This window comes from Urocampus carinirostris, chromosome 3 (assembly GCF_059441175.1).
Source record: "Urocampus carinirostris isolate Australia breed hairy pipefish chromosome 3, RoL_Ucar_1.0, whole genome shotgun sequence".
NCBI classification, from domain to species: domain Eukaryota; kingdom Metazoa; phylum Chordata; class Actinopteri; order Syngnathiformes; family Syngnathidae; genus Urocampus; species Urocampus carinirostris.
In genome coordinates this window covers 60122415-60136905 of record NC_142351.1, presented here as the reverse complement: position 1 = coordinate 60136905, position 14491 = coordinate 60122415, and the positions used below count along the sequence as shown (strand labels likewise).

The 14491-nt window shown below is 38.8% G+C and overlaps 1 protein-coding gene across 1 annotated transcript in view; it reads right to left on the bottom strand.

Moving 5' to 3' along the window:
• grm7 (glutamate metabotropic receptor 7) overlaps positions 1 to 14491 on the bottom strand; it is a 291722-nt gene that overhangs the window by 179164 nt on the left and 98067 nt on the right. Inside the window, exon 2 of the mRNA XM_088332773.1 lies at positions 9856 to 10072. Within this exon, the coding sequence (XP_088188899.1) occupies positions 9856 to 10072 (217 nt within the window). The remainder of the gene's footprint in view (positions 1 to 9855; positions 10073 to 14491) is intronic.

Sequence of the window (14491 nt, the reverse complement as noted above, 5' to 3'; positions counted from 1 at the left end):
CTGTGATAAGCGGTGCAGATAATGGATGGAATGGAGTGTCTATTTTTAAATTAAACTCAATTCCAAGTGTTTATTGTCATATGCACAGTAAAGTTGCGAGCGAAAAAGAAAATAGAAACTAAGGAATGGTTGGCATTTCTTGAATCCCAAGACTACGGTAGTTTCCAGTCTCTGAACCACAGAGTTATAGATTGAAGAACTTAAGGTTGAAAAGTGTTGCTTAAGAATATCAGTCCTCAAACTTTAATTACAATATGACCAAGTCATAACGATCCGCACAGCCAAAAAAATACAGATCCTTCAATTATTTTCTAATGTGTTACTAACCCTTTTTTCCATAGGAGAAGTTTATATGTTGAGAAATTTGCAGTGAAAATGCTACTTCTGGTTTTCCGTAAATGCTTTTGTTTTCAGTGCATACTTTTGTTTTAGTGTAAGGTCAGTTCGTCACCAAGCTTCGACAAGCAATTCATTTGGTGCATGACACACCTTGGAAAAGGCAAAAGGTATATTTCCACTTGCTGTTTTAAGTTTTAGAATTTAAGCAATGTTATCCAGTTGTTTTCGACTGTTCTAAATGTTCGAGCTCATATGTTTGACTAGCTTAGTGTAGTTGTTTGTAAATTAGCGAGCGACCTAATGGTTGACATTCTGTCTTCACTTGACTTCACTCTTCAAGTAATTGTATCAAGTAAGGGTAATGGTGATAAGAAGACATGATAAATTATTGTATGTTGCGCTTAATTGGTGACCTGATTATAAAAATCATTTTTTTTCTAATTAAGAATTTTACTTTTATCGTCATTCTTTGTAACCATGCACACAGAACAAAATGTCGATACGCCTGACCCGTACAGTTAAACTGTAACGAGCCAATGCAGCCGCAGCCAAATAGGGCGCCGCCATTTTAGACCCAACTGCTGTGTTGGGAGTCATTAGGTCACCAAACCCCCCAATTCCAACCCTTTATGCTGAACGCCAAGGAGGCAGTGAGAACCAATGTTGTAAGTCTTAGGTGTGACTCGGCCGAGGCTCGAACCAGCGACTTCCCAGTCCCGGAGCGGGCGCCCTACCATATAGGCTACCGAGCTGGCTATTAAGCTCCCATATCGAACAAGTGATATGATTTAAATATAAAGTATGTATAATTTTAATGTCACTCAATGATTGACCAGTACGATCGACCACATTTGACCAAAAAGTCCGATTGACCGGTAGATGGAGCTTGACATCATGAGCACCTCTGCTTTGGACTTTGCGATAAGTATGTTTTCATGTTTGGGGCGGCAGTGGCTCAGGAGGTAGAGCACTCGTCTTCGGATTAAGAGATCACAGTTCGAATCCCGGGTCCTCCGTGTTACATGTCGAAGTGTCCTTGGGTAAGACACTGAACCCCTAATACCCCCAATAAGCAGGTTAGCGCCTTACATGGCTGCACAGCCGCTATTGGGAAATGTGAAGCACACTGTAAAGCGCTTTGGGAAGTCATTGACTTGAAAAGTGCTATATAAATGCAGATCATTTCATTTAATTTCATTTCATTTCATTCTACCTTTAAGGTACTCTACTTGCTGGCACCATGTTCTGGCTTAAATGATAATTAAAGCCTCTTTCAATCTGCTTGTCTGGTACGTACAAGTACGTGTATTTCTTAAACACGCTTGAATAAACTCTTCCTTGTTCATCTTTATTGGGGTTTTTGTTGGTGTTTGGACTGTATTTGATACAGTCAAGTCAAGTCGAGTCATGTTTATTTGAGTCTATATTAATTGTTACTTTCACCATGTTCATGCTACACTAACAGAAAACCTCGAGCACGAGCACAAAATCAGTCTACACCATTATTTCCTCTCTCCCTTACCTGCTTCCTAATGTGTTGCGAGTCCCGAACATCTCTAATTAAAGTGGAAAAACAAATAATATGAAGACAGTTTGAACTCATTTGGAGATATCTATATATACCTAATCCAGAAAAGATTCCGCGTTCTTACTCTTTAAGGACACATGAAACTGCGCACCCAACCGGAGAACTATGTGCCACTTCCCTTCTCTCTTTATCTTTGTTATACAGTAATTTGTAATTTGTTCTTGTGGCGTTGGCAAACAAGAATTAAATAAGAACATTTTATATTACAGTACCAATAAGAATTAAGTGAACCGAAAGTTTGTTGTATTGGTACTGCAACGTACAAACTGAGAATTTTTGTACATCACAATTTTATCTACCACAACTACTTCTAGCATACAGCTTCAGTGTGAAATTACCACTTACATTGACGTCTCATTGCACTTTGGCGCAAAAGTGTACAAATGAACCCCAAGAACTGCTCGTGCATAATTAACGTGTTTATTAAGACGTGGTGCCTGGGGTATTTTAAAGGGTTATCTTTACAGCAAATAATTCCCAATTGTATTTGAATACAAAATATGCTAAAATGACTGCCGCTTATCACCCAAAGGATGAGTCAACAAGCGCAAATCTTTACTTTTATCGCTCTCATGGCCGTTTGGGTCACAACAATAATATCTTGTTTACTTCTCTGCGTGTTATGTATTTGAACAAATGTGTCCATGGACAAACAAACGGAGAGCAGTGATGTTTATCAGGATGTTGAGGAAGGAAAACCTAAAAAGTCTTAGAGCAGATTTTCTCCAGCCTGACTCACTATCACATTTGCTCTCTCGCTCTTTGACGTAAATTTCACTGCCGACAACAGCTTCTTCAAGCTTTAATGAGTTATCACGCTCGATGTGAATGCAAGCAACTGAAATATTTATGCATGCTGGACTTCTGATCAGTGCCTGCAGGGTTTTATCGCTCCTTTTTTCCTCATGTTTGAGGTTTGTGCAATTCAGTGTTCTGTGGAAGAGGTTGATCTCTCCCTGTAGGACGATCAACTGGTTCGGCATGCAAAGAGGTGGAGTTGAAGTGCAACACACCGCAATCTCTTGTTGCGGCGCTCGTAAATCAGCACTTTGGTTTGACAGACACTGGCAGATTATTCAAACCCCGAATCCATCGATATGGGAATAGACCGAATCGAACGAATCTCACAAGGGTTACAGCAGACTTTGGACTATGGCCCCGGAATGCAGGCAGCGCATACACAAACAAGCACTCTCACTTCAAATGGCCTGTGAAATGGAGCTATCAATCAGCCTAACAAAATGTTTTTTCCAATTCTTCATTAACAATCCATTCATCCAATTAAAGGGGGATTCAATGGGCTCACACTTTTCAAATGGGTAATCCTCAAAGATCAAGCTTGTACACAGACATTTCATGGCATTTATTTTTCATTAAAAATAGACTGTTAACTGTATTTTATGGACGATAACTCATATATGTGTCTAAGTCACAAATACGAAATTAGGTAGAACAAAATATACAATCCGCACTGCAGATATAACATCCATTACTCCCTCTATTGCCTACCTACTCTTTTCTAGTTTAGCTTTCTCCTACTCTTTCCCCTTCTTTGTTAAAGGCATCAGGGACAATTCATCCAGGTCAGGGGTCTCAAGCTTGTGGCCACGGGGCTTTGGCAACATGCAGAGTGATAGTGTGAGACCCCAGTCTTAATGTGAAATTCTAAAGGGGCAGTATTTATTATTAGGCGCCTCCTCATGGATAAGAAATATAGTTAATTAAAAAAATGAAACTGATTTAAAGAATAAGCAAAATACATGAACTATGCTAAGAAGAAGAAAATAATTATAGGTAGAGACATTTGCATTTATTTTGCATAGTATTAGCCTGATTTATAGGGAGCTGGTATCATAGTCGGCCGTCTCGCTGCTATAGGTACCCTCAAAAACAAAAACTTGCTTTTTTTTCTTTTTCTTTATTTCCTTTTTTTGCCAAGCTTTTTTCTTCTTTTTTATCTCTATTTCACCTTTTTATTTTGTCGTTTTCTTCTTTTTCCTTTTCCCCTTTTTCTTTGATTCCATATTTTCTCTCTCTTTTTTATTTTCCACTTTATATATTTGGTTCAATCATGTTCCTTTTCTTTTTTTTCTATTCTTCGCCAAAGCATGTTGTGGTTTGGTCACTTTAAGTCTCAGTAGTTTGTCTTATTTTAGCAATCATTTTTGTTTGCATGACACAGAATATTAACATTTAGTGGTCAAATAATACACGTTGTCCCTTTGATGTAAGTGCAGCCCACACAAATTATGGATTCATTTATGACTGATTAATTAACTTTCACATCCATTTTTTATTTAATTTTTTTAGATTTTTTGGGGTAGGATTTTCTTTAAAAGATATTTGAGAGCAGTGGATTTTTTAAATCAGAGGTTTTCTTGTGGAAAACCCAATTTGGCCTAACCTCAACCCACCCTAGCTCCGGCGATACTCAAATCAATTTAGTATGAGACCCCTGATCAGGGCATTAGTGAAACACTTCCTGCTTACTACTTCGAGCTTATTGCGATGTAACAAATAAGACAATTGTGCACACCTTCACCTTTTAAACTAAAGAATCTGCCTTACACAATACATAAGCATGTCACCAGACAAGTACTGTACTTAAGTATTGCTATTTGTTTCCCATCTATGCCGCAAACACCTTTTCTGCACCTTTTTGCCTAATCCATTCCACAGTGCCCACTGTAGGAGTTTTAGTTCCATAAACCACCGAAATACATACAATTAGTCCATTCCCTCCCATATTTCCTTCTAACTGGTCAGTAATACATAGGGGTCGTGGTTAGAGAGAAGCTATACAACTCCTGACCTGAGTGAAAAGGGGTTTGTGACGCTCTTCCACTTTATTTTAGATTTGCGGAAGGGTGTGACTGATCAGCCGTCATTGTGAACAGTGCTTGCAAGAGTAAGGAGAACAATTGAAGGCAAAAGCTTAAAAAGGGTTTAAGTCTATTTTTTAGGCGTCTTACATAGCAACCTAGGTAAATTAATACAACTATCTCATTATCTTTTGATAGATGAGAAGAAAGCAATATTGTAAAGGGTAAAGAACAAGACTACAATAGCTTTGTGTGAGGAAGAAGACACTGTTATGTTAGCATATGAATAACCTACTCTTCTCGTCGGCTGAAAAATATTCTGTGTAATATAGTGTAATAATCTGTGAAGCCCTTTGAGACTTGAGACTCTTCGTGATTTAGGGCTATACAAATAAAAATGACTTGACTTGACTTGACATGTTTCATGAAGAAGAAAACAGTAGTTGTGAAGGGTGTTGAAGAAGATGACACTGTCATGTTCTCTGTTTTTTAGTGCCTCGATTTTGTCAACCGTTTTCAGGTCCACCAATGTCTTTTTTTTACCAAGGTGACAGCCGCTGATCATCACAGCCTCTTGTCCAGGTGTCTTTCTTGTCTAGTAGGTAAGTGTGTGTTTTCTTACCGACCTTGCTGTCTGTCTTCGTCAGACTGTTGTCAATCTCACTGTTTGCATCACAACATGTCTGTGTCCAGGTTTGTTTTGTTCCAGTTGTTCCTTGGTTTCCTTAATCAAGCTCTCTGTTTTGATTGGAACCTCAGCCTCCTTGCGCCCAAGGCAATATTTTCTCAAAGATGAGACGGAATTGTTTTAAGCACAGAAGAAAATTGTGCTTTTTTCAAAGCTCAAAGTAACAACAAACAAAATGAGTGTCTGTTAACTAGAAATACACATTTAAGTCAGGTCAAGTCAAGCCATTTTTATTTGTATAGCCCTTAATCACAAAGAGTCTCAAAGGGCTGCACAGGTTATTGCACAGACTATTAGTTCAGGCTGTTATTACACTATCCCCTGATCTGAAACCAACATGAGGGCAAGGAAAAACTCAAAAACCTCAACATGAGGAAAAGAAGAAACCTTGAGAAGGGACCGCACATAGTACAGAGATATTGTCAACAAAAAATATAGGTTATTCATATGCTATAGAGTAGAAGTGTGTTTTAATCTTATATTTAAACATTTCCACTGAGGTTGCAGATCGGATCTTAGGGGGAAGAGCATTCTATTAACTACAGTTTTTCAAGCAGTGTCTCATTTCACATATTTTTGTTTAGAATAGTATATGTTTTGTCTAATAAATTAAATTGAATGGCTTTTGCATCATCATGTTTATTGAATTGATATAGGGATATTTTTTGTATTGAAAAAAATGAAATGAAAATAAGCTGTAACTTATTAACACATGGAAATTATTCAGAAAACGAGCATTGATACCCACCCCTAAGTAAAACCATCTAAAAAACCCTGTGTTACTTCCTGGTTGGTGGCTACAAAAGCACTCTCAAATAAAACCTATGCTCCAAGAAAAGAAAGTGCAGTGTGAAAAGAACTTTATGTAAGGTGACTACTTTCTGTCTTTTACCAAGATTTGGCAAACCCATGGCAGTATGTGAAAATTGATTTATTTTTCGCTTTGAGAAACTTGCTTGAAATTCAATAGAAAGTTTGAGTTGTCGTTTGAAAGCCGCAACCTAAATGTGCACAAATATCTGTAAGGAGCAAACGTTGCCTTCAATATGAAGTCTGGCACTTTCGCCTTTAGCAAAGGCAAAACACAATGCAGGCTATACTGCTGAAGCTTAGGAGAATTCAGTCTTATCTCATCCATCTATCCTTCCATTTTTACACTTTGCTATAGAGTGCTGATCCTGCGAAGGGTCACAGGGAATGACCACCAGTCGATACAATGGAAAGGTTGCTCTATTAAAGCTACAGTAATAATAAACAAAGTATAAAACCTGTGTTTTTAATCACAATTTGGATCAACTGAATGTCATTAATCGACGCTCACCATGGCCACCTGCGGCGATTTTAAGACTGACCGACATTGTGGACAGAAAACAAACGCTGGTCGCATCATCCGGTGACTGGAGGGTCTACCATTATAAGCCCACTCTCTCAAAGTCACGGGGCATTGTGTCCTTGGGGAAGAGACTTCACGTACCTTGCCTTTGGCGCTATATAGGCAGCAACAGTGTTTACCATTGGACAGAGGCTTCGTAGGGAGCTAACTGGAAGCCATGCTACAGTCAGTCTGTCCCCACCCAGGTCTGAACATATGAGAGCATGAACAATATGTCCATTGGTAAGCGTATTTTAGTTTCCAGAAAAGCGCTCTATCAAACAGAGAAATTTTACTACACTCTAGCCACAGAAGATAAAGAGTTGAGAACTGCTTGCACTAAAATTGTTGTTGGATTTTTTTTAAACACTAACAAGAATAACAAAAGTCACTTAAACCTATATATTAATAGTTCAAGCCCAAAAAGAATATCATCTACATGATCTGCTGTTAAAACTTGGCCTTAGAGTAGAATCTTCGGAACAATTAATCAAATAACAAAAATGAAATAGCAGGTAATAGCTGATGAAACCTTCTCGTATAGTCTTTGAAACCTAAATTGTATGCCATAAACAATAAAATGTTGATTTATATGATAAGAAACCTTAAGTTAGTTAACTATGAGTTTAGGCAGATTCAATGTTTAAAAGCTATAAAGCTGCTATATGTCTTGTGTTAAAGTTTTTACCAAAAACAAGAATGGATGTCACTCAACTTCTTGCGCCCAACTCTGAAAAGCCCCAAATGTTAGTTATTGGTCTATCTAAATGCCGTGACTTGTTCTCAAAAACTGCTCTGAACATTGACAAATGTAATATCACCTTAAGTCAAAAAATTAGGTGTCAATTTGACCCCGATCTGTCCTTTCAAACACACGTTAAGACTATTACTAGAACAGCTTTTTTCCATCCTCGCAACATTGCTATAATTCGCCCCATACTATCTCAGTTGGATTATAATTCATGAGTTTGTTACCTTCCGTCTCGATTACTGTAATGCACTACTCTCCGGTCCTCCGAAGTCCAAAATCAAGAGCTTTCAGCTGGTACAAAATGCTGCAGCGAGGCTTTTAACTAAGACAAGAAAGTTTGACCACATTACCCCGATTTTAGCTAACTTGCATTGGCTCCCTGTTAGCTTAAGATGTGATTTTAAGGTTCTGTTGGTTGGTTGCTCCCTCATATCTTTCAGTTTTAGTTTCCCCCTATGTTCCGGTCCAGAGCCTTCGCTCTGAAAATGCTGGTCTACTCGTGTTCCCAAGAGCCAAGAAGAGATCCGCAGGTTCGTGAGCGTTCACCAATCGGGCCCCGGTGCAGTGGAATGCTCTTCCCCCTGAGATTCAATCTGCAACCTCAGTGGAAATGTTTAAATCTAAGCTAAACTCTAGTTTAACTTATGTTCCAAGCTTTTAATATTAAATATGTTCAAACCTACGTTAAACTTATTTTTAATTTAACACAGGACATTGCTCTAACAACTTAAGTTCAAGACTAGAACGATTGACAAAATGTACACGTGTTTTATTTGTGAATTGCAAGTCTGCAATCCCAACCCCGTTTTACGATTTTCAATTTTGTGTTCTACTCTCTATTATCATCCCTATAAACACAAACAAATATGGCTTTGGCTGACGAGATCTAAAATAAGCCTTGAAGAAATGATAACCTCGCAAATGAGAGGCTTTTTCGAGAGACAAAGGGAAAAAAAATCTAACAACCTGCGCCTTCTTAGAAGCAACTAAAGTAATTTGTGCTGGCTGAGTACCAAGATCGCTGACTGCCATTACCATGCTGTGATCAGTAGATTGGATACACACAAGAAAGTAAATAAATAAACAAATAAAAAAGGATAAGTAGAACAGCAAGGGGACACTGTAACACAAAAGACATCCGATATTTTCGGACTATTCCCTGTGTGTTTTGAAGCTGAAAAGGCTTGACTGATTACATAAAAAAAGTAATGCGATTATTGTGATGAAAAATTTCTCTAACAAGCCTCTCCTCAGTCTACATGTGCAGCAACACTTTGCAAATCGCTGGGGAACTCAGGCACACATTGCCAATCATCAATAATTAATCTTCCTAAAACAAGGGGCCGTTAAGATGAATCGCAAATGCGAAATAAGGTTTTTTTTAGCTGAGGGGAACTGGCTTAAGTACGTTTTCAAGCAATGTTTCTCAACTGGTGGGTAGGGACCCAAACGTGGGTCTTGGAGCCGTTTTCAGTCGGTCGCGGGACTTAGTCTTGGCAAAATTATGCTCCTTAAAAGTAGATCTTCCCCCAGTTCAATCAATCAGCCCCATCCAAATTGTGTTTTTATTTTATTTTTGTTGGTTTTATTTTCTTTCATTGCCATTATTAATGACTCCCAAGAAAGTTAGCGATAAGGGGAAGGAAAAAGAGAAAACAGTCACAACAACGATTGAGTGGAAGAAGCAAATGATTGTGGAATACATAATGATGTACGAGTTACACAAAGGTAAATGATTTATAAGCGTTAGTTTTTACCAGTTTTACAATTTTTATTCTTTACCATATGAATCTTTATTATGTAAATAGTCATAATTATCGAAGTGTAGGTACACCTCATCTCTCATCTCATTAGCTGCACCGCTTATCCTCAGTAGGGTCGCGGGGGTGCTGGAGCCCATCCCAGCAATCATCGGGCAGTGGGCAAGGGACACCCTGAACTGGTTGCCAGCCAATCGCAGGGCACACAGGGACAGACAACTTGCTCGCTCATTCACACCTAGGGACAATTTTGACCGGCCAATTCACTTGAAATGCATGTCTTTGGAATGTGGGAGGAAACCAGAGTGCCCAGAAGAAACCCACGCAAGCACGGGGAGAACATACAAACTCCGCACAGGAAGGCCGGTAGCTGGATTCGAACCCACACAGGAGGTTCCCAAGACCTTAGAACTGTGCCGCACACGCACTAACCACTGCGCCGCCGTGCTACCCGTGTAGGTACACGTCTTATGAAAATGTTTGGTACAATTATATTTTAGTATGTGGGTATTTTAAAGCAGTTTTAGAAACAAACCGGCTTCTTTGGAGAGTTGCGTGAAGGCCTCCACTCCTTTCTCGCCGTAGCTGCCCTCTGACGCAACTGTAGAGACATAGCTCCATCCTAGTGCTCTGATGATGTCCACCATAGCCTGGGCCTGAAAGGAGTCTGGAGGGACAACCCTGGAGAAGAAGTCGTAGCGCCTGTCGTCACTCAATTCGGGCGCCGTGGACGCATAGCTGATCTGTGGGATCTGCAGAAGGACAAGAGGAGAATGTTGAGTTTGGTAAAGGCCATGTCAACCTGCTTACCAACGTTCATTCAACATCCAACAGTTTATTTGTGGTGCCTTTCTGAGTCTTTCCTGGTTGCCTAGCAACTGCACTCGAGGTGGTGAAGGTGGGTGGAGCTATATCAGGCAACGTTCTCAAGATAACAATAGTGGTGCCATTCCTCACAGCCTTGCTGGATAATTAACTGTCTTCCAAAAGCCTGGAAAACTTCAGTTTCTTTGTGGTAGCCAACAATGTGTGCACACTCCAACTTCAAACGATAAAACAATGACTAAAAACAGAAGAAAACTTAGTGTTTGGCTTTAATGTCATAACTTTAACTTCGCACTTTATACTTCGCAGCCTCATTTTATCACAGATTGAAAAATATTCCACAATCCCTTATCCCTGATCGCATAATGCTGCAAGTGGGGACCGGGATAGCACAAGTTTGTTGGACCTGCCGCCATTTTTGCCTTCATTTCCGACTAATATGAAGTGCACTCGCGCAGCCGCGATCTGTTATCCCAAATCCTATATTGCTGCGAGCAGATACTGGCAGAAGCAGAGGTAAGAGCAGGCCTAAAAACTAAAAAAAAATCAGACTGCCCTAACCCGGGCCCGAGCCCAACCAACCGATAACAAAGCAAACCCGGAATTGTATATTATTTGTGACGACTTGGGCGGAGTAGAGGTGACTTATTAAAACAGATCAATACTTTTGTAACAAAACCAAAGCTTAATGCAACAATAAACATTTCATCTTTTATATTTTCTGTGTCTGAAGAAGTTACATTAGCTGACAAATTTTCATTGTTGAAGGATTTTTTGACAGGTTGGATATTGGGCCGTAAACCATAGCACCAGTACATCCTTAATAATCCAGCGCCACACTTTAAAAAAGAGAGAGAGGCAGTGAGACAAAGAAGAACAATGATGGGTGAATAATAGACAGATACTATGAGGAGTTCTTTGAATTGACACTGCAAGGTGTATGAATAATTATCAGATAGTTATCACACATTTGCTTATTATAAACATGATGTTATCAAAAGGTCTGTTATTAATGTTGGATGGTTTGTAAGCAGTCTTCTCATATTAACCAGAGATAAAACAAGTTTGACGTCTCCTCGAGTTATGTGTTTCCCTTATCTAGCAGACATGGATGTATCTAGGGCCCTCCCAAGTGAAAATAAAATCTTTGGAGAAACTGAGTGACACACGAATTTGACGAGCAAGCTCCCAAGTCCGGTCGTTCCTCAGGTTTCTGCTAGCTGAAAAACAAGTAAGCGTCTGTACCTCTTTTTTTGGATATTTTTGGTGTAAAAATGTCACAATGAACCTGACACAAAAGTTTAGTATATTACAGCACACTTTGATGTTACTGTAGCAGCATCACAGTTTGCAAAAGCAAAGCCATGCCTGACCCAAACATATTGATTGACGTTTTGGGCCCGACCCGACTCGGGCTTAGCCTTGATATCTTACCTCTAGGCAGAAGACAATTTGTCAGGAGGAGTGTTGTTCTGGCCCTCCTAAAATGAAATCACGGTTGCGGCTGCGATCCATTATTCCTGGTCTAGTATTACTGAGCAGGGGCCAGCAGAAGTTTTTTTTTTACGGTTAGACCTCTGGAGTGTACCATCGTGGCCCGGCCAAAATCAACTGCAATTATTTGGACGCAAACCTTTAACTTAGATTGACTACTGCAAGGGCAGAGAGAGCACATACCAGTATAGGTCATGCATCGTGCGTCATTTTTATTTTCTCCCCACCTAAAATGGAGGGCACCCATGTTGCAGCAATCCATTATCCATGCTCAACTATTACAGAGTGTTGTTGTCCCTATTAACCGCGACAAAAGAACAGTTATAGAGGACTCCCAAAAAATATTGACTATTTTTGGGAAAGTCAATGCAGCTCTTGGAGCTGCACTAGAAAGAAATCATCAAAAAATGCAGTAAAAAAGTAAGTAAATCATATTTCCATATAAAACTTTCTTTTGTGACAGATAATTACTTTGTTCTTTGAAAATACTGTTATTATATTTAAACAAAACATTTCAAAAAATGCTTTTAGTTGATTATGAACAATATATGCAAAATATACCCAAATCAACTTTTTCTACTACATATGATAAGTTTTGCCAATTTCATGCATTATTCTCTCATTTACTATTTTACTACATAAACAATTTAAACAATGTAGTACAGTGTTGTTTTTTTTTACTAAATAAACAATTTAGAAACTGGAGAGAAATGGGAAAATATACATTCAATTATGATGTTGTTTTCAGGATTATTTTCCAACTTTTACTGCATAATACATCATTGAGCACACTGATAAACAATTAATATAAATTTTAAAATATACCTAAAATAAGAAATGTAATGCAAAAATATATTTTTATTCTTCTACTTTTAAAAAGTGTTGACCTAAGAATACAAGAACCCAATAATTTAAAAGGGAAACATTATACAGTAGTGGAACATTTCCCTTATTATGTGTACATTTTAAAATACTTAAGTCAAATAAGAGGAATGCTGTAGTACAGAAATAAAGTTTTGTTATTTTGTATGATCTTCTATTTTTACTGGAAAACATTTTAAATAGAGTGAAAAGATTATATTTAAGATTAGTGACAAACTGCAGTGTATTTATTCTCAGTACGTATACACTATCCCAGTTTTTCAGTCTTAAAGGTAATGAAACAATAAATAAATAAGAAAATACACATGGTGTCACACTCTAGTTTATCATAACTAACTCAGTGTTTTTCTTTCATTCAATAGGATTTATAAAAAAACAGCTCTGATTATACAAGGTTACGGAGGCTCTATCAAAGGAGACACGACGGGATTTCGTCCTAACCGCAAGAAATTACACATGAAAAGAGTTTTTGTTATATTTTTCTTCAGGAAGTGAGTCATCATCATAATTTGGTGTAATTTGATTTTAAATTTGGTTTGCTGCTTTTAGAGACTGCTTGTGATCATGGATAAAAGATGCAAAGTTCTAAAATCCCAAATGGTACGTTTATCCCACCCAGATTAAGAATACCGGGCGTGATCGGCAAAAGTTGTCCCTCGCCAAGGGTTGCAATATATCACTCGGACATCTCATCTTTCAATGTAAAAAGAGCGTCCCCCCCAGCGATCAATGGACGTACAATAAATAAGGAGTTTAAACGTGGAACAGGCGCAAAGCAGTTGATCATCGTGTCGGACGACTTAAGCAAGGCGCTTTGTGCATGTAATCGTTGGGACGTCAATTAATGGCATGTTTTGCTGTGCCGCGGGGACGGCACAACAAGCCGGCCCGCCAATCAAATAATCAATTCCTATTTCGCGACATCCATCAAACAAGTGTATCCTGAATATTCCCCATTTGGACTTTGGGTTAACGGAGCACACGATATTTGTGAGGCAGCCGAGTCGCGCTGTTTCGTAAGAGCCAGTCGAAAGTAAGGCCGAACGTCTCCGGAGATTGCTTTTCAACACTACATCAAGGATCGCATTGAAAAGTCAAAAGGACCGGCATAATGGCTTTGCCTCTTTTTTGAGATGTATTTTCCTGCATTATTATGCATTGCAAAGCACTCCTTCTAACTCAGCCACAAAGGGCCTCGTCTGTTTCTTACAGCAGCAAAACGAGACACAGACGAAGGCAGTAACTCAAAAATTTAACAGATGGGCCTCCTCTGTGGACACGAGTTTATTATCAGACCTTGCAGCTGGACGAAATATGTTTGTTTGATTGTTGACCCAGTGTTGCCATAGTTACCATTAACTCGTTCAATGCCATAACATTTTCAGAAGCATTCTCACTCAGTGTCAAGATATAAAAAAAAATGCTGTTTTTGTTTTATTTTAAATATATATTAAAAAGAGTTTCACACTGCTCATCAGTAAAAATCAAGCCTCTGGGAATGATTTCAGCATGATAAATCACCTTCAAATAGCTTTGATCAGACCTTTGTCCACACATAAAGGAAGCCCCCACTTCCTGGTGTGTGTAGACGTCCCATATGGCAAGCAGGCATAGTGAAGTAGTGTGGTGAGAGTAGCGAAGATAAGTACAGAGTCAATGCTTTAACAGAGCTTTTTCCTTTCTAAAAAAGGTGACGACGTCCCTTTGTCATGATCGAGGCAGAGAAGGATGATGTTTGTGCAGATCCGCAGGAACACAATAACCATAGTGACAGAAATTGGGTGATCACGTCACAGGAAACATCAGCCGCTGAAAAGTTATTGCAAAGTTCATGCATTGTTCATGCATACGTTCAGTGTTCTTGCATTAAAACTTTATTTTGTAAGCAAAGTGCCCTTGTGTCTATGAAAAGCATTGTTTAGAAATTGGAGGTATAACAAATGAAAAAAATGAAGCAGCTATGTGAAAGG